This window comes from Balaenoptera ricei, chromosome 4, assembly GCF_028023285.1.
Source record: "Balaenoptera ricei isolate mBalRic1 chromosome 4, mBalRic1.hap2, whole genome shotgun sequence".
Classification (NCBI taxonomy): Eukaryota; Metazoa; Chordata; class Mammalia; order Artiodactyla; family Balaenopteridae; genus Balaenoptera; species Balaenoptera ricei.
Genome location: NC_082642.1, coordinates 77226093 through 77245182, shown reverse-complemented (window position 1 = coordinate 77245182; position 19090 = coordinate 77226093). Strand labels below are relative to the sequence as shown.

The following is a 19090-nucleotide window of genomic DNA, read 5'->3' as shown; positions in this document are numbered from 1 at the left end:
CTTTGGACGAGAAAAGGAACAGATGAGATGAGGAAATCTGGCTGGGGCAGCCACAGAGGAAGCAGAGGCCAGGAGTTGTGAGGGCTCTCTCTTCTTGGTTTTCAGCGGATCCCTCCATCCCCTGCTTTGAAAGGAAACAATGGCTCCTGCTTAAGAGGCTTCACCTCACCAGCCTTATGGGTCAAGCAGATTCTGCATATGAGTCATATATGATATTTGTCTTTCTCTGTCTGACTTCACGTAGTATGATGGTCTCTGGTTTCATCCATGTTGCTGCAGATGGCATTGTTTCATTCTTTTTGGTGGCTGACTGATATTCCATTGATATATGTACCTCATCTTCTTTGTCTGTTCGTCTGTTGATGGACATTTGGGTTGCTTCCATGTCCTGGCTATTGTAAACAGCACTACAGTGAACACTGGGGTGCGTGTATCCTTTTGAACCATGTTTTTCTCTGGATATATGCCCAAGAGTGGGATTGCTAGATCGTATGGTAGCTCTATTTTTAGCTTCCTGGGGAGCCTCCATGCTGTTCTCCATAGTGGCTGTGCCAGTTTACATTCCCACCAACAGTGCGGGAGGGTTCCCTTTCCTCCACACCTTCTCTAGCAGTTACTGTTTGTGGATTTTTTGATGATGGCCGTTCTGACCGGGGTGAGGTGATGCCTCTTTGTAGTTTTGATTTGCATTTCTCAATTGCACTGTTTTTATGTGAAAAAGGAATGGGACTTTTTTTTTTTTTTTTACCTTTGGGTAGAAACTATAGGGAGGTCTATTTTAGTTAGATCTTTGTAACACAGCGGGTGAGGGAAAGTTTTGCGAAGGTTTTTAAAGACAGTTGAGAGAGGAGGAGATGTTTCCAGAGGGTTGTGGAGTCTCCTCTGGGCCGAACCCTGATAGCCACGCAGGCCACTCCTGCTCTGTCCAGTGGAAGACTGGCTACTGCACGTCTCTTCATCTTACTGATAAAGCTTCTAGGAGGCAAATATTTGTCAAAGCCAATGCCCTGGGGCTTCCCTGATGGCGCAGTGGTTAAGAATCCGCCTGCCAATGCAGGGGTCACGGGTTCAAGCCCTGGTCCGGGAAGATCCCACATGCCGTGGAGCAACTAAGCCCACGAGCCACAACTACTGAGCCCGCGAGCCACAACTACTGAGCCCATGTGCCACAACTACTGAAGGCCACACGCCTAGAGCCTGTGCTCCGCAACAAGAGAAGCCACCACAATGAGAAGCCCACGCACCGCAACGAAGAGTAGCCCCCGCTCGCCACAACTAGAGAAAAGCCCATGCACAGCAACGAAGACCCAACGCAGCCAATAAATAAATTAATTAATTAATTAATTAATTTTAAAAATCCATTTTAAAAAATGTGAATAGGAAAATAAAAACTTTAGAACTCTTAGAAAACATCAAGGCATTCCTACTAGAAACCAGCTGCATCTGTCTATCTTGCCAGACCCCAGCAGTGGCTGAATTGGAGTGGCTGGGATTTGATGCACTTCTTGGTTCTCAGACACTGTGCTCCAGAATCTCTACGTTAGATAAAGCAACACAGAAAAGGATCATCAGAAAAGGGAAAATAACAAGAGTGATTTGACAGCCACAGAAATCCTAACAGAACACAGATCCTCAATGAGCTTCCCTTGTAAACAACCAAAGGAAAAGTGTTTCCAGCTTCTGAGAAGTCAGAAAAGAGCTGTTGTGCTCCTGGTGGGGCCCCCCGTATGTTCACTTCAGAACCTAGAGTTCCTGCTCTAGTGCCTCCTTCCCTGGAGCAGCTAAAGGATAAGGGAGAGTCAGTGGACGTGGTGAAGTTTTACAATTGGAAATTGAAAAACAAACAGCTCAGCTCCAACATGCAAAGAGCATAGAAGTTGTTACTCACACCCAAAAAGCAAGTAAAAATCTGAACAAAATAAAAATCAATGAATTTTAGACCCATCAGAGAACTGAGGCCACAAGGCAAACCACCACCCTGAAATCTGGGCAGGCAAGTGAAGACAGCAAATCCCAGCCAAGGTCAGCTAACCTAGAGCAGAAGCTGCGGGAGCCATCAGCTGATAGGGACACTTAAATGGGAATTTAGACAAGTTACTAGAGGCTGCGTGTGGACTAGCTTGATGGGGAGGGCCCAGTGTTAGGGGGAACCCCACATTTTCATAGGTTTTTCCTCCAAGGACACCACCAAGTTCTCAGAGTGAAAATCCAAGAAAAATTCCCTCACATTTTGGGGCAGGAGGAGGAAAAAAGAAACCATTCTGAAATAGGCCCAGAGCTGTCTCTTCTCCCTACCAAAGGCCAGCACTCTAAGGGAAACTTTGCCAGAGCCTTTTCTGTCCCGGGGGAAGGGCAGTTAGCCAACTCTAGTCTTCCTGTTTCACGTAAGGGAAGAAGAAAAAAAAAGCTAAGAAACACTTTTGAGGGACACAGACCCACTGAAAGACCGAGATTTAATCCTAAGATTATAGAATGCTTTCCCTCGCCCACACCCTACTGCCATGTCACCAGGGCTCCTGTATAATAACCAGGTTACAACTGAAAGAGCTGCAAGACACAGACTCTGATTAAGGAGTTCTTAGGGAAACCCAAAGACAAAAGGAGAAAAAACAAAGCAAGGACACTAGAGGGAACTGAAGCCTCTGGCACCTGTAGCTACTGCAGACATTGAACACAGCCTGCCTCCTAGCCAGGCTAACGTAAAACCTCACGTGAAAGTTTTGTTCACCTCAGTTCCTGTTCTGTGACTCATTATGCCTGGCATTTAACCAAAAAAAATTACAGGGCATGCTGAAAGACAAGAAAAGCATGGTCTGAAGAGAAAAAGCAAGCATCAGAACCAGACTGAAATATGACACAAATTTTGGAATTATCAGGTTTAGAATTTAAAGTAACTAATATGTTAAGGGCCCTAATGGAGCAGTAGGTGACATGCAAGAACATATGGGTAATGTAAGCAGAGAGATGGAAACTCTAAGAAAAAAAATCAAAAGAAAATGCCAGGAATCAAAAACATTGTAACAGAAATGAGGAATGCATTTGATGGACTCAGGGTAGACTGGACACAGCTGAGAAAAGAAACAGTGACCTTGAACTTATGTCAGTGGAAACTTCCCAAATTGAAATGCAAAGAGAAATAATGAAAACAAACAGAACATAATATCTGAGAATTGTGGGATAATTTTAAAAGGTGTAATATATGCGTCATTTGAATACTACAAGGAGAAGAAAGAAAGAGGCAGGAGAAATATTTGAAGTAGTAATGGCCAAGATATTTCCAAAATTAATGACATAAACCAAATTATAGAACCAGGAAGTTCAGGGTATACCAAAAGCAGGATAAATGTCAAAAATTTTTTGAATCATATTAAAACTGCAGGAAACCAAAGACGAAAAAAGCTACAAGGGAAAAACACCTTATCTATAGAGGAGCAAGGATAAGAAATACATCAGACATAGCTAGTAGGAAGCAGCCACATAGCACAGGGAGATCAGCTCAGTGCTTTGTGACCACCTAGAGAGGTGGGATAGGGAGGGTGGGACGGAGAAGCAAGAGGGAGGAGATACGGGGATATATGTATATGTATAGCTGATTCACTTTGTTGTACAGCAGAAACCTACACACCACTGTAAAGCAATTATACTGCAATAAAGATGTCAAAAAAAAAAAAGAAGAATAGTGGGTTGTGAACAAATTAAAAAAAAAAAGAAATACATCAGACTTAAGAATAGAGTGGACTGTTAAAATAAACACTGCATATTTTCAAGAAAAAAAATGAATAGAGTGGAGTGAAATATTTTTAAAGGGTTGAAAGAAAAAATAATCAGCCTATAAATTCTGTGTCCAGTGAAATTATCCTTCACACTTGAAGGAGAAATACGGACTTCCTCAGACAAGCAAAAATTGAGGGAATTTGTCACCGGTAGACTTGCTTTTACAAGAAATGGTTAAGTTCTTCAAGGAGAAGGAAAAGGATGCAGGTCAGAAACTTGGATCTCTATAAAGAAAGGAAGAACGATAGAGAAAGAATAAGCAAAGGCAAAATAAAATCTCTTGGTTTTTTTATTCTTAATTGATCTCACAGATAAGTTTATTCAAAATAATAATAGCAAGAATGTGTTTGGTGTTAGTAGCGTAAGGGTAAATAAAAATAGGAGGAACGATCAAGGAGGCACATCCAAAAGGAAGAAATCAGCTCCTGTTATTTTGTCAAGAGAATATGTTGGACAAGTTGGGAAATTTTTAAATGGAACATTCAGTAGAAATGATATATCAAGAAAAAAAATTCTTGCAGTTGGTTTAATGAAGCGTTTCATGAGGTAAACAGAAAGGAAGGGAAATGAGCCACTGTGCTGAAATAGTACATTTATAAGACTTTCTGGGTTTTTAAAATATTTCTTCTATGTTTGACAATTTTTATTTTAAAAACTCAACAGAAAAAAATGTTTGCTGGTCACTCATTTCTGTATTATGGTGGTGAATGTGTGAGGTGAACTACAGTGTGAACATATCAAAATGAATCTGAGAAGAATGCTTTCATGTTCACCAAATGGTCTGTGTTACCCTTATTTTCTTAAGTGTTACGTGCATTTACTCTTTTTCTCTTTTTTTTTAAATAAAGTTATTTATTTATTTATTTTTGGCTTCATTAGGTCTTCGTTGCTGCACGCGGGCTTTTTCTAGTTGCAGTGAGCAGGCTTCTCATTGAGGTGGCTTCTCTTGTTGTGGAGCATGGGCTCTAGGCGTGCGGGCTTCAGTAGTTGTGACATGAGGGCTCAGTAGTTGTGGCACACGGGCTTAGTTGCTCCGCGGCATGTGGGATCTTCCTGGACCAGGGCTCAAACCCATGTCCCCTGCATTGGCAGGCAGATTCTTAACCACTGCGCCACCAGGGAAGTCCTGCATTTACTCTTAATATGATTTCTGATAATTTTACTATTTTACACTCAACATTAAAGTTCCTTTTTTTTGTTTTTTATGATTTAATGTTAGTATATTCTTAAAAAACGAATGATCCATATAAATTTATTTCTTAACCTTTCTATGGATGAGCCATTATAATTTCCAGTCTGCCTTAGTTTATAAAATCTGACTGTAAGAGTTGCTTTTTTAAAATCCCCTGATCATAAAAGTATACCTTCATTGACTTTTTGAGGATACATGAATTGTGACTATAACTTGTAATTTTGATGTATTCAGATTTATCAGTCTTTTCCTTGGCAGTTTGTGCTTGCAACTTGCCCCTACTGTGAGGTCATGAATATGGTCTCCAGTGTTTTCTGTCTTTTCTTATTTCTCACTCATTTCATATATATAATTTTTTTTTCTTGAATGTTCAACCTAGAAATGGAAACTTCTCATTGGGTTTTTAAATAGGCATGTGGAAGTCCAGGTGTTTGGTGACCACCATGGCAATGCTGTGTACTTGTTTGAAAGAGACTGTAGTGTACAGAGGAGACATCAGAAGATCATTGAGGAGGCCCCAGGGGTAAGGATCTTGTAAAGAAATTTGTCAGCTTCTCTATATTGTAAATCTCAGTCACTGACTTTTGGGTCAGAAATCTGTGAAGCTAGTATTCCCCCCAAGTCCTGCTGAACAACATTCCCCAGTAGTAATACAGCCTCACTGCAGTGTTGGGGATGAGGAAGGGTTGATATTCTGGGGCTACCATACTGAGGGCACACTAAGACTATGATCCTTCTGGATGGTTTCTGGGAAGATCTGCTCTGATCCAAGTAGTATCTGACTTACAGTGAACAGCTACCGTTTCCATGCAGATTTTAAATTGTAATTAATTAGCGTGTTTGAGGAATGGAATGGTCTTGTTAATTGAATGTATTTTTTATGAAGAACATTCTTTTAACTGGTGTTTCAGATGTTCCTAAAATATATTAATCATCTTCCCAACTTAAAGGTTATGTTGTATAGAGGAGAGATTTGGATTTGCTCTTATTTGGCCACTTTTGCCCCCTTACAATTGTTTACATCTGAGTCTACCTCTTGATTGACTCAGGTTGTCACCCGGGTCAAGGCCTACTCCTAGGACTACCTATTTTCAGATTTACATTTCTTTGGAATCTGCTACTGCCGTAGGCCTCTTGTCCAAAGTTATATGCATGTTTTTTTCAATATGTATTTCTAAAAGGTCAGAGATCTAAGGTTTCTGATTAATCAGTTAGTTATTCTCATACTGTATTCAAAACTTAATTTCTGTTGCAGAGTATATTATACCGTCTGAAGTAAATGTCAACAATAATTTCAATAAAGCCTTATTTTCAAGCAGTGATTGCTTAAATAAAAATCTGTAGAGCACCATTTAACAATGTTAAAAAGCTTTGCCTACTTATTGATAGACATTTTATGAACCTTTTTTTTTTTGGCCGTGCCATGCACGGCACGCGGGATCTTATTTCCCCAACCAGGGATTGAACCTGCGCCCCCTGCAGTGGAAGTGCGAAATCTTAACCACTGGACTGCCGGGGAAGTCCCTGAACCTTTCTTATTAACTTGCAATCTCAACATTTACCATTATTCCAAGATAATTATTGGGCATATGACCCAGATTGCTTTATCATCTTGAAACAAATAGAAATTTTTCAAAGTTTTTGTATTGATATATGTAATTTTAAGTGGACATATGATCATGAAAGTTATTTTGGGGAATTCTGTGGCAGTCCAGTGGTTAGGACTAAGTGCTTTCACTGTTGTGGGCCTGGGTTCCATCCCTGGTTGGGGATCTAAGATCCTGCAAGCTGCACAGCACGGCCAAAAAAAAAAAAGAAAAGATAGTTATTTTGTAGGTACAAGGGACAGAGATATGTCATTATGCTAAGTAATATCTGCAATTCATAGAAATTACTAACAGAATCATTAAACTTTGGTATAGGGACAGTTGAACTGTGGTATAAGACAGTATTTCATGATGAAATGTATAACATTAGATATTTATCCTTATTATCTCTTTAATGCAATATTTGATACATAGAAATGTACTATTGAATCTTAATGGAAACTTCTAGTAGAACAAAGTACTAATGGAAATTTATTTCAAATATTTTTTCATAGCCTGGTATTAAACCTGAAGTAAGAAAAAAGCTCGGAGAAGCTGCAGTCAGAGCTGCTAAAGCTGTAAATTATGTTGGCGCAGGTATGTCAAGATTGGCTTCTAACAGAGGAGGAGGAAAGTTCATTTGTGTTTTGAAAGGCAAACGAAACATACAGCTTTGAAATCATTGGCTTTAAAACTTTTTTGACTATATCCACATTAAGAAGTACATTTTACGTTGAGAACCAGTATGTGAACGTGTTTATGTTTATATACATGTATATTGGGGGAAAAAAGTCACTAAACAGTACTTAGCCTAATTCTGTATAATGCTATTTGATATTTTCTATCCTATTTTGAAATAAAATCGCTAAAATGATTTTTTTGCATTTTTCAAAATTAGTAAACTTAAATGTTTTAGAGCAGTTTTAGGTTCACAGCACAATTGAGCAGCAAGTTCAAAGAGTTCCCACACCCCCTGTCCCCCCCAACACAGCCTCCCCCACTGTCGACATCCAGCACCAGAGCAGTGCTTTTGTTACAACTGATGAACCTACATGGACACATTATTATCACCCAGGGTCCATAGTTTACATTAGGGTTGCTCTTGATGTTGTACATTCTTTGAGTTTGGAGAAATATATAATGACACGTGTCCAACATGTATCCACCATTGTAATATCTTACAGAATAGTCTCAGTGCCCTAAATATGCTCTTCATTCCTCCCTGCCTCCAACCCCTGACAACCACTGATCTTTTTATTGCTTCTATAGTTTTGTCTTTTCTAAAACGTTACATAGTTGGAATCATACAGTATGTAGCCTTTTCAGGATGGCTTCTTTCACTTAGTAATATGTATTTAAGTAGTATGTATTTAAGTTTCCTCCATATCTTTTCATGGCTTGATAGCTCATTTCTGTTTAGTGTTGAATAATATTCCATTGTCTGGATGTACCACAGTTTGCTTATCTTCTGACCTACTGAAGGACATCCAAATTTGGTAATTATAAATAAAGCTACTATAAACATCTGTGTACAGGGTTTTGTGTAGACACAGCTTCAGTTCATTTGGGTAAATACCAAGAAGTATGATTGCTGGATCACATGGTAAGAGTATGTTTAGTTTTGTAAGAAACTGCCAAAGCGTTCCAAAGTGGCTGTACCATTTTGCATTTCCACCAGCAGAGTATGAGAGTTCCTGTTGCTCCACATCCTCACCAGCATTTGGTGTTGTCAGTGTTCCAGAATATGGCTACTCTAATACGTGTGTAGTGGTATCTCAGTGTTTTAATTTGCATTTTCCTGATGACATATGATATGGAGCATCTTCTCATATGCTTACTTGCCATCTGTATGTCTTTGGTGAGGTGTCTCTTCAGGTCTTCTGCCCATTTTTTAATTGGGTTGTTTGCTTTCTTATTGTCGAGCTTTAAGTGTTCTTTATATATTAGATAACAGTCTTTCATCAGATGTACCTTTTGCAAATATTTTCTCTCAGTCTGTGGCTAGTTTTTGCATTCTGTTGACATTGTCTTTCACCAAGCAGAAGTTTTTAATTTTAGTGAAGTCCAGTTTATCAATTATTTTTTTCTTGGATCATGCCTTTGCTGTTGTATCTAAAAGGACATCACCATGCTCAAGGTCAACTAGGTTTTTTCCTGTGTTGTCTTCTAGGAGTTTTATGGTTTTGTGTTTTACATTTAGGTCTTTGAACCATTTTGAGTTAATTTTTGTAAGGTCTATGTTGAGATTCTTTTTTTTTTTTTTTGCATGTAGTTGCCCAGTTGTTCCAGCATCGTTTCTTGAAAAGACTGTTTTTTTCTCCATTGTATTGCCTTTGTTCCTTTGTCAAAGATCAGTTGTCTATATTTATGTGGGTCTATTTCTGGACTCTCTATTCTGTTCCACTGATCTATTTGTTCTCTCACTGGTACTTCACTGATTTGATTACTGTAGCTTTATAGTAAGTCTTGAATTCAGATAGTGTCAGTCTTCCCATTTTGTCATTTTGTCAGACTGAGTTGGTTATTCGGGTCTTTTGCCTCTCCGTATAACCGTTAGAATCAGTTTTTTGATATCCACAAAATAACTTGCTGGGATTTTGATTGGGGTTGCATTGACTCTATATAACAAGTTGGGAAGAACTGACATCTTGACAATGTTGAGACTTCCTACCCATGAACATGGAATATTTCTCCATTTATTTAATTCTTCTTTGACTTCTTTTACCAGAATTTTATAGTTTCCTCTTATAGATCTTATACATATTCTGTTAGATTTATACCTATTTCATGGGGGAGGGTGCTAATGTAAATAGTATTGTGTTTTTAATTTCAAATTCAATTTGTTTGCTGGTATGTCGGAAAACAATTGACTCTTGTATATTAACCTTGTATCCTGCAACCATGATATGGTCACTTATTAGTTCCAGGAGGTTTTTTGTCAACTTTTTTGAATTTTTTATAAAGATGATCAAGTCATCTGTGAACAGTCAGTTTTATTTCTTCTTTCCCAATCTATATACCATTTATTTCCTTTTCTTGTCTTACTGTATTAGATAGGACTTCTGGTATGATGTTGAAAAGGAGTGGTGAAAGTGGACATCCTTGCCTTATTTATGATCTTAGTGGGAAGACTTCTAGTTTCTCACCATTAAGTATGATGGTAGCTGTAGGTTTTTGTTTTTTTTTTTTTTTAATTTTATTTATTTATTTATTTATTTATTTTTATTTTATGGCTGTGTTGTGTCTTCGTTTCTGTGTGAGGGCTTTCTCTAGTTGTGGCAAGCGGGGACCACTCTTCATCGCGGTGCGCTGGCCTCTCACTATCGCGGCCTCTCTTGTTGCGGAGCACAGGCTCCAGACGCGCAAGCTCAGTAATTGTGGCTCACGGGCCTAGTTGCTCCGTGGCATGTGGGATCTTTCCAGACCAGGGCTCAAACCTGTGTCCCCTGCATTGGCAGGCAGATTCTCAACCACTGCACCACCAGGGAAGCCCTAGCTGTAGGTTTTTGTAAATCTTCTTTATCAAATTGAGGAGGTTCCCCTCTGTTCCTAGTTTGTTGAGAGTTTTTATTATAATTGGGTACTAGATTTCATCAAATGCTTTTTCTGCATTTATTGATATGATCACATGGTTTTGCTTTAGCCTGTTGATGTGATAGATTACATTAATTGATTTTCTAATGTTGAACCAGCCTTGCATACCTGGGATAAATCCTACCTGGTCATGGTGGGATTTTTATACATTGTTGGATTTGATTTGCTAATATTTTCTTGAGGATTACTTCATCAGTGTTCTTAAGAGATATTGGTCTGTAGTTTCCTTGTAACGTCTTTGGTTTTGGTATTAAGGTAACGCTGGCCTCATAGAATGAGTTAGGAAAAATTCTGTCTTCTGGAATAGATTGTAGAAAATTGGTATAAATTCGGCCTTCAGTGTTTGGTAGAATTTACCAGTGAACCAATCTGAGCCTGCTGCTTTCTGTTTTGAAGGTAATTAATGATTGTTTCAATTTCTTTAATAGATATAGGCCTATTTAAATTCTGTTTTTTGCTTGTGTGAGTTTTGGCAGATTGTGTCTTTCAAGGAATTGGCCCATTTCATCTAGGTTATTAAATTTGTGAGCATAATGTTGTTAATAATATTCTTTTATTATCCTTTTAATGTTCATAAGGTCTGTAGTGATGTTCCTTCCTTCATGTCTGATATTAGTAATTTCTGTCCTCTTTTTCTTAGATAACCTGTCTAGAGGCTTATCACTTTTATTGATCTTTTCAAAGAACCAACTTTTGGTTTTGTTGATTTTTTTTCTATTTTCTGTCTTCAGTTTCATGAATTTCTACTCTATTATTTCTTTTCTTCTGTTTACCTTGGAAGTCATTTGCTTTTCCTTTTTTAGTTTCCTAAAATAGAAGCTTAGATTAATTTTAGATCTTTCTTCTCTTCAAATATATGGATTCAATGCTATAAATTGCCATCTAATACTGCTTTCTGTGCATCTCACAAATTTTGAAAAGTTGTATCCTCATATTCATCTAGTTTAAACAATTTTTAGATTTCTTTTGAGATTTCTTCTTTGACACATGTGTTATTTAGTAGTGTGTTGTTTAATCTGCAAGTATTTGGGGATTTTTTTCCAGCTATCTTTCTGTTATGATTTCTAGTTCAATTTATTGATTTTTAGTTTAATTGTGGTCTGAGAGCAGACATTATATGTTATCTATTCTTTTAAATTTGTTAAGGTCTTTTTCTATGACCCTGAATGTGGTCTGTCATGGTGATTGTTCCATGCAAGTATGACAATATGTAATCTGCTGTTGTTGGATGAATTAGTCTATAGGTGTCAATTATTCCATTTTATTGACTGTGCTATTGAGTTCATTTATGTCCTTACTAATATTCTGCCTGCTGGGTTTATCCATTTCTAATAGAGGGGTATTAAAGTCTCCAATTGATTAGTGGATTCATCTATTTATTCTTGCAGTTCTCAGTTTTTACCTGATGTATTTTGACACCCTGTTTTCAGATGCGTAAACATTAAAGATTGTTACGTCTTGGATTATTGACCCTATTTCATTTCCTTCGTTATGAAGAACTTCTTTTAACATTTCTTGCAGGGCAAGTCTACTGCCAATAAATTCTCTCAATATGTGTTTATCTAAGATAGTCTTTATTTCTCCCTCACTTTGGAAGGATAACTTAACAAGGTACAGAATTCTAGGTTGATGGGTTTTTTTTATACTTGACTGACTTTCTTTATAGATTTTTGAAAATTATTTATTTATTTATTTATTATTTATTTATTTTTGGCTGCATTGGGTCTTCGTTGCTGCACATGGGCTTTCTCTAGTTGCGGCGAGCGGGGGCTACTCTTTGTTGCGGTGCGCGGGCTTCTCACTGTGGTGGCTTCTCATTGCGGAGCACAGGCTCTAAGCACGCAGGCTTCAGTAGTTGTGGCTTGTGGGCTCTAGAGTGCAGGCTCAGTAGTTGTGGCGCACGGGCTTAGTTGCTCCGCGGCATGTGGGATCTTCCCGGACCAGGGCTCGAACCTGTGTCCCCTGCATTGGCAGGCGGATTCTTAACCACTGCACCACCAGGGAAGCCCTTGATGATTTTTTTAGACAACACTTTAAATAGTTCACTCTGCTGTTCTTGGTTGCATGGTTTCTGAGGAGAAGTCAGATGTAATTCTTATCTTTTCTCCTTTATAAGTAAGGTGTGTTTTTTTCCCTTGGGTTCTTTCAGGATTTTTGATTTTCTGTACTTTGAAAATGATATTGTAGGTATAGTTTGCCTAGGTGTAGTTTTTCTGGCATTTATCCTGCTTTGTGTTCTCTGACCTCCCTGGATCAGTGATTCAGTGTCCAACATTAAATTTTAGTCATTATTGCTTCAGATACTGCTTTTGTTCCTTTCTTTACTTATCTTATGGTATTCCCATTATGCATATGTTACACCTTTTCTAGTTCTCCACAGTTCTTGGATAATCTGTTCTGTTTTTTTCAGTCTTTTTTCTCTTTGATTTTAATTTTGGAAGTTTCTGTTGTCATATCCTCAAGCTCAGAGATTCTTTCCTTGGCTGTGTGCAATCTACTGATAAGTCCATCAAAGGCATTCTTCATTTCTCTTATGGTATGTTTGATCTTTAGATTTTTTTTTTTCTTTCTTAAAATTTCCATGTCTACTTATATTTAACTGTTCTTACATGTTGTGTACTTTTTCCATTAAAACCCTTAACATATTAATTAAAGGGTTTTTAAGTTCTTGTTCTGATAATTCTATCAGATAATTATGATAATTATAATTCTATCATACCTGAGTCTGGTTATGATACTTTTTCAGTCTCTCTAAACTGTGTTTTTTGCCTCTTAGGATGCCATGTAATTTGTTCTTGATAGCCAGACGTTGATGTACCAGGTAAAAGGAACTGTGGTAAATAGGTCTTTAGTAGTGTATTGGTTAGGTACAGGGAAGGTGAAATGTTCTATAGACCTGTGATTCAGTCTAAGTCTTTTGGTGAGCTTGCACTCTGAACTGTGAACTTCATCAGTGTTTTTCAGTTGGTTTTTGTTTGTTTTTTATTTATTCCCTTATGTGGGACAGAATGGCTGTAGTTGTGTATTTCTCTTCTCTCAATTACATTAATTAGGCCCTGATAAAATCCCAATAGTTTAGGCTCTAATAAAATAGTTTCTCTTAAGGACAGATCTTGTTCAGAAGAACAGAACTCTGGCATACTTCATATGGTTCGTTTTCCCCTCCCACTGCTAGAAACTCAAGGATTTTTTTCTCCAGTGTTCACTGTGAGGACCTGGTAGAGCTTCTGGAGGTAAAACTTATAAAAGTGTTGGGAGCTCCCTATAACTTCATCCCCCCTGGGGTTTTTAACTCTTGGAACTGTCCACACTGAGCCTCCAGCAATTCGTCAATTACAGTCCAGGTTTTCCTTCTCTAGTACTTGTTCCCACAGAGGTTTTTGCTCATGGGTTTCTGTTCCAGTAAGTTGTGAGTCTCTGTTTTCACCTTTCTGTCTCTCTAATTTGGGGGGCAGCGGTTTGCCTTGTAACCTCATGTCTGTGATGCATCTAAGAAGAGTTGTTGATTTTTCATCTTATTCAGCTTTTTCTTGTTGTCAGAATGGAATGGTAACTTCTAAGTTCCTTCCATGCTGGGCCAGAAACTGGAAGTCTTCACTAAATTTTTACAATCCACTAATAGGTTGTGATCCACAGTTGGAAAAGCAAGTTTTAAATTATATGGAATTAGCCTTAGGCTAAGTGAAAAAAATTCAAACACAAAAGACTGTATACTATATGATTTCATTTATATGACATTCTAGAAAAAACCTGTGATAGAAAGCAGACCAGTGATTGCCTGGAGCTGGGGCCTGGTGAAGGGACTGACTGCAAAGGGAACAAGGGAATGTTTTGGATGATGGAAGTATGTTGTATTTTCATTGTGGTGGTGGTTATATGACTGTATTCAATTGCTGAAACTCAGCACACTATATTTAAAATAGATAAATTTTACTGTCTGGAATTATACCTTAATAAAGTTGGGGGAAGTGTAGTACTTAATAGAATGTCAGTAGATAAGACATTAACACAGTGTTTAGTTACTAAGTAATCTCCCCATGGGTCACTAGCAAAAGGACTTTTAAAGACACTTCCAAAGCGCACAGTCAGGAGAAAAAAATGTTGTGTTTTTCTCCACAGAGTTAGAGTGAGATGGGATGTCACAGTGAGGTTTCCAGGGGTCTTGGTACGCAGAAGCAGTAACACATGGTCCAACCATGTTCTAACTGCTACAACAGCTGAGACTGATTCATAACTTGGGCTTACCATTTGCTTGAAACCCCAAATATACTTTTCTATTGTTAAATTTCATGTGGCTCCGTATTTTTGATTGAGAATCATTTGCTGCTGCAAAATATGAGATGTTTTCTTCATGAAATGCAAAATGTTTACCATTGAATGAAGGCAGCTGTAAAACTTGATATGATCTATCAAGAAAGATTTTGATTCCTACTGATTATATACTGTTGAAATGTGACGACTGTATTTTATATTTAGGAACTGTGGAGTTTATTATGGACTCAAAGCACAATTTCTACTTCATGGAGATGAATACAAGGCTGCAAGTGGAACATCCTGTTACTGAGATGATCACAGGAACTGACTTGGTGGAATGGCAGCTTAGGGTGGGAGTATTTTTTCTGTTAAAAATCAGTGTCGAGAATACATTCCCTTCTTAAAACCTCTTGAAAGGAGGCATCGCTTTGGACAAGGGTTCAATTCTTAGTGGTTGTCATGAGGATAGGAAAATGGGAGGTTAAAGGTGGCATTACATTTGATGCAGTTTATGGACTCAGATCCTAATCTGTCACTTACCATCTTTCCCCCTTAGACATGGGGCAGCCAGCAGGCGAGCTGCTGTCACTGAGGCTTGCTTGTGACCACACTGTCTCAGCACAAAGCCTTGTGCTCTGAGACCACATCATTCAGGTCCAGACCATCATGAGATTTTAGAGGCAGGACAGATGCTAGCCAAGGTGAAATAAGCTAAGGAAAAGATGGGAATGAAGAGCCAAGGGAAGGGTCTGGATTAACAGAGGGGTCCACATGCAAGTGCTGACAGACTGTTGATGGCCCATGAAGGGATAAATGTAGCCATTCAGAGTAAATGTTTAGAAAATTTTAAAGCACTTTAACATTTCTGTGACACATCTACTGAATTTTACTGAAGTCTTAAGTCTACAACTGTTCTTCACTGGCCTGAACCTGAGTTCTACAAGCTTATTCCTTCAAATATTTATGATAATAACTTAGTCTGTTTTGTTCTCTTTATTGAAAACAGTAGATTTTTACAACCTGTTGTTTAATATAAAAAATGTTTTTAAGTAGTATGAATATTCTTGATCTCTGTAGGATTCTTGGTTCTTTATATAGCCTGAAACGAAATTATTTTTTCCACGTTGTGATGCTAAAGTCTTGATTATTTTGATAATTTTGTCTTTGCAGAACTTCTGTGGACAGTAATATAACATTCCTTTTGCTGGTTCCTTGGGGATGATTGGTGGTTTTAATTGAGCCATAAGATTCTTCTGGGCCTTCTGGGCATTGGGAGCTAATGATAACCAGGCACATCAGGCTAGTAAGTGTTAGTAAGTGTCAGGAAAACTGTAGCGGGTTTATAAACTTTTGGAAAGAGTGCTTATGTTTCCAGAATTCAAGGAAAGGAATATTTTTTTTCTGAAGCGGTAACCACAAGAATCCAGAATTTTGAAATCATGAAGGGTAAAGGGTTTCCAAGGATTAAAGAGGAGAAAGCTTTTGGACATTAGGGGGACCAGCAGACATTTATTTCTGCAAGTCAAGAAACTGTAAGAGCTTTAGAAAGAGAAACAGGCTTTTATCATCTGGGGAGGGTTTCTAGAACTTAGGGATGCCATCGGACCTTGTTTACAGTGTTCAAGGTACTTTGGAGTCTGGCTTCCAAACAGAGGTAAAACAAGGGGTGTCTCCATGTGGTGAGGCAAGAGTTCAAGTTCCAGGACCTGTCTGTGGAGCCACCAGCTTCCTAGAGCAAGGGAGAAATGATGTGAGCGCCCAGGCTGCAGGTTCAGATGGTTAGTGGTTTCAGGAGAGGCTGGTGAAATATCCAAGGTCCAGGGCTTCCAAAGAGTCAATGTCTAAGCCCCAGAGAACTCAGATGGTACAAATTTCTAAGTACCCAGAGGCATGGTTGGGTCAGTCTCTTCTGGGCCCAGATAGAAGCCAACTTCAGAGGAAAACAGATAGGCAAAGATAGCCAGGTTGAAATTGCGCTATATAGTCAGCAATAAGATCACATCTTAGAATACGGACATATGGTCATTCTTTCCCTTTTTTATACTAAAACAAATAGAATTCTTTTTTTTTTTTTTGAAATAGAATTCTTTATTAGAACATTAAAGAGTATTTTATTATAAAGGATTAGAATGAAATGATAATAGCTAACACTTACATAGTGCTTACTTTATGCCAGGCATTTTTCTCTGAAGCATTAAGAGGTTACAGAGGGCTTCCCTGGTGGCGCAGTGGTTGAGAATCTGCCTGCCAATGCAGGGGACACGGGTTCGAGCCCTGGTCTGGGAGGATCCCACATGCCGCGGAGCAACTAGGCCCGTGAGCCACAACTACTGAGCCTGCGCGTCTGGAGCCTGTGCTCCGCAACAAGAGAGGCCGCAATAGTGAGAGGCCCGCGCACCGTGATGAAGAGTGGCCCCTGCTTGCCGCAACTAGAGAAAGCCCTCACACAGAAACGAAGACCCAACACAGCAAAAATAAATAAATAATTAATTAATTAAAAAAAAAAAAAAAAGAGGTTACAGAAACTTACCCAGAATATGAGTATGCCCAGAACAGAATAAGTATAGAGACAGAATTTGAACCCAGGCAATACGGCTGCAGAGTCTTTGGCTCCAAAAACCATGGCATAAAGCCATTCAATTTAGTCCATTTTCCTTTCATTTTAACTGTTGTGGTTCCTGATTTTTCTTATCTACAGATTTAAAGAGATGAAACCTTTGCTTGTTTTACACTTACCTGTCTAGTTCAGTGTGCTGCTAAGTTAGAGTTTTTCCCTATATCTTTTGCCATCTCAGTTTGTCATTTTCTCATCTTGGAGGAAAACTTAAGGGGAGAGAGAAGAGAGGGACAGTGTGCCCTCCAATAGCCTTTTCCAAGTTATATTAGTTGAAGAGAGAGATTTGTTGTATTAGTATATAAGCCAAAATAATAATAATTACAGTAGTGATAAACAATGCTGATCATCCTGTTTATAATCTGGTATCTTGCAATATACATAAACATAACAAAATTTAAAAAACATCATGTTCCCGTTTGTTTTGCTTGATCACTTGGTGATGAAGATGACAAAGATGACTAATGCCACACTTTAGGCATAGCTGTGAAAATAGTCCTAAACACCAGCTAATAATTTACTATAAAAAAGCTTGATTTGGTAACTGAGTGCTAATGTTTTAAATGAAAACTGAGAATATCTTGCCAGTAAGAAATTTCAGTTTTCATTATATTGAAAAAGCACTGATACTTACATTTGTGATTTAGTCATTGGTTTGCCTGTTTTCTCTATTTAAAAATTCTAGAAACCCATTGTAATTAGTACAGTATTTTCAAGCTGCATCTGTTTTTTAATCTACTTTTGCTTTTGCCCAATACTCGAGTGGGTGGATAAAATAAGAGTTTTTATTTGGCTTCATTATAAAGTCCTGATGTACATTTTACGTAGAAAAGAATAAGACCATCGACTAAGTCTCATAGCTGCTAGAAGGTGTATATTCATAAGAAGCACATACTCTTCTTTTACCAGATTGCAGCAGGAGAGAAGATTCCTTTGAGCCAGGAAGAAATAACTCTGCGGGGCCATGCCTTTGAAGCTAGAATATATGCAGAAGATCCTAACAATAACTTCATGCCAGGGGCTGGACCATTAGTGCATCTCTCCACCCCTCGAGCAGACCTTGCCACTAGGATTGAAACTGGAGTACGGCAAGGTAAAGTGAAATAAAGCAAAAAGTCTCAGTGTTTAAAAATTGTTAGTACATTATTGGTTTTGTATGGGGTCTTTTCCCTATGTCTTGTGGATATATCTAGTGTGCTTTAAAATAAAGGATTTAATTGATTTCTCTGTAATCTTTACTTTTCCTTCTGGAATAGTCATTTTTAAAGAGTAACTAGTATTTTTAAGCAGTACTACTCTCTTTTTTGAAATGCAGCAGCACTTAGTCAAGCCTAAGCAACAAATATTTTGTGGGTACTGTTTTATATTTTTTACTTTGCCTAGTTCCAAATATAATTTAAGGTGACTGATAACTGCTATGTCCAAGGCACTCTGCCTTCGAGGTAGTGAAAGTCAAGCTGAAAAATTAATAAATAAATTTAGTGCAAGCTAAACAGTAATATATGAAAGAAAGAAAAGTAAAAAAATGACAGTGCAAGAACTGTCACGATTCACGTATGATTAATAACGATGGTCATAACAGTTATTTAGCACTTACTATGTACAGGCACTGTTCTAGGTGATTTTTCTACCTGGGCTCCTTTAACTATGAGAACTACCCTATGAATAGGTGTTATTATCACTCCCATTTTCCAGATGAGGAAGCCAGGGCACAGAGAAGTGACTTGTCCAAGGTCACCCTTGGAGCCAAAATTCAGACCCAGGCATTCTGGCTCCAGGTTTTATGCTCTGAGCCACCACTGTCTACTGCCACCTTAACTTTAGTTGCCAGAGAAGTTATACAGATGGTGAGTGATAAAATACAGCAATTCTCAGGAATAACAGGTTATGTTAGGCTGGTATAATCAGGACATGTTTCTAAGAGGAAGTCTGGAGTGGATTTGAGTAGGCAGATATAACAGCATATCAGAAAAGTGAAGAAAAGAGGGTTTAACTAAACATGTGTTTGAAGAACTGTGAGAAAATATGTGGCTGGAGAAAAGGGTTCAGGACAGTGAGTAGTTGGAGATATGGCTG

The 19090-nt window shown here is 38.2% G+C and overlaps 1 protein-coding gene across 4 annotated transcripts in view; it reads left to right on the top strand.

Annotated features, from left to right (window-relative positions):
* MCCC1 (methylcrotonyl-CoA carboxylase subunit 1) overlaps window positions 1-19090 on the top strand; it is a 62763-nt gene that overhangs the window by 23877 nt on the left and 19796 nt on the right. For all 4 annotated transcript variants that reach the window (XM_059920595.1, XM_059920597.1, XM_059920596.1 and 1 more), the window contains 4 exons: window positions 5378-5489; window positions 7068-7149; window positions 14623-14750; window positions 17924-18107. In XM_059920595.1, coding sequence (XP_059776578.1) covers window positions 5378-5489; window positions 7068-7149; window positions 14623-14750; window positions 17924-18107 — 506 coding nt within the window. The remainder of the gene's footprint in view (window positions 1-5377; window positions 5490-7067; window positions 7150-14622; window positions 14751-17923; window positions 18108-19090) is intronic.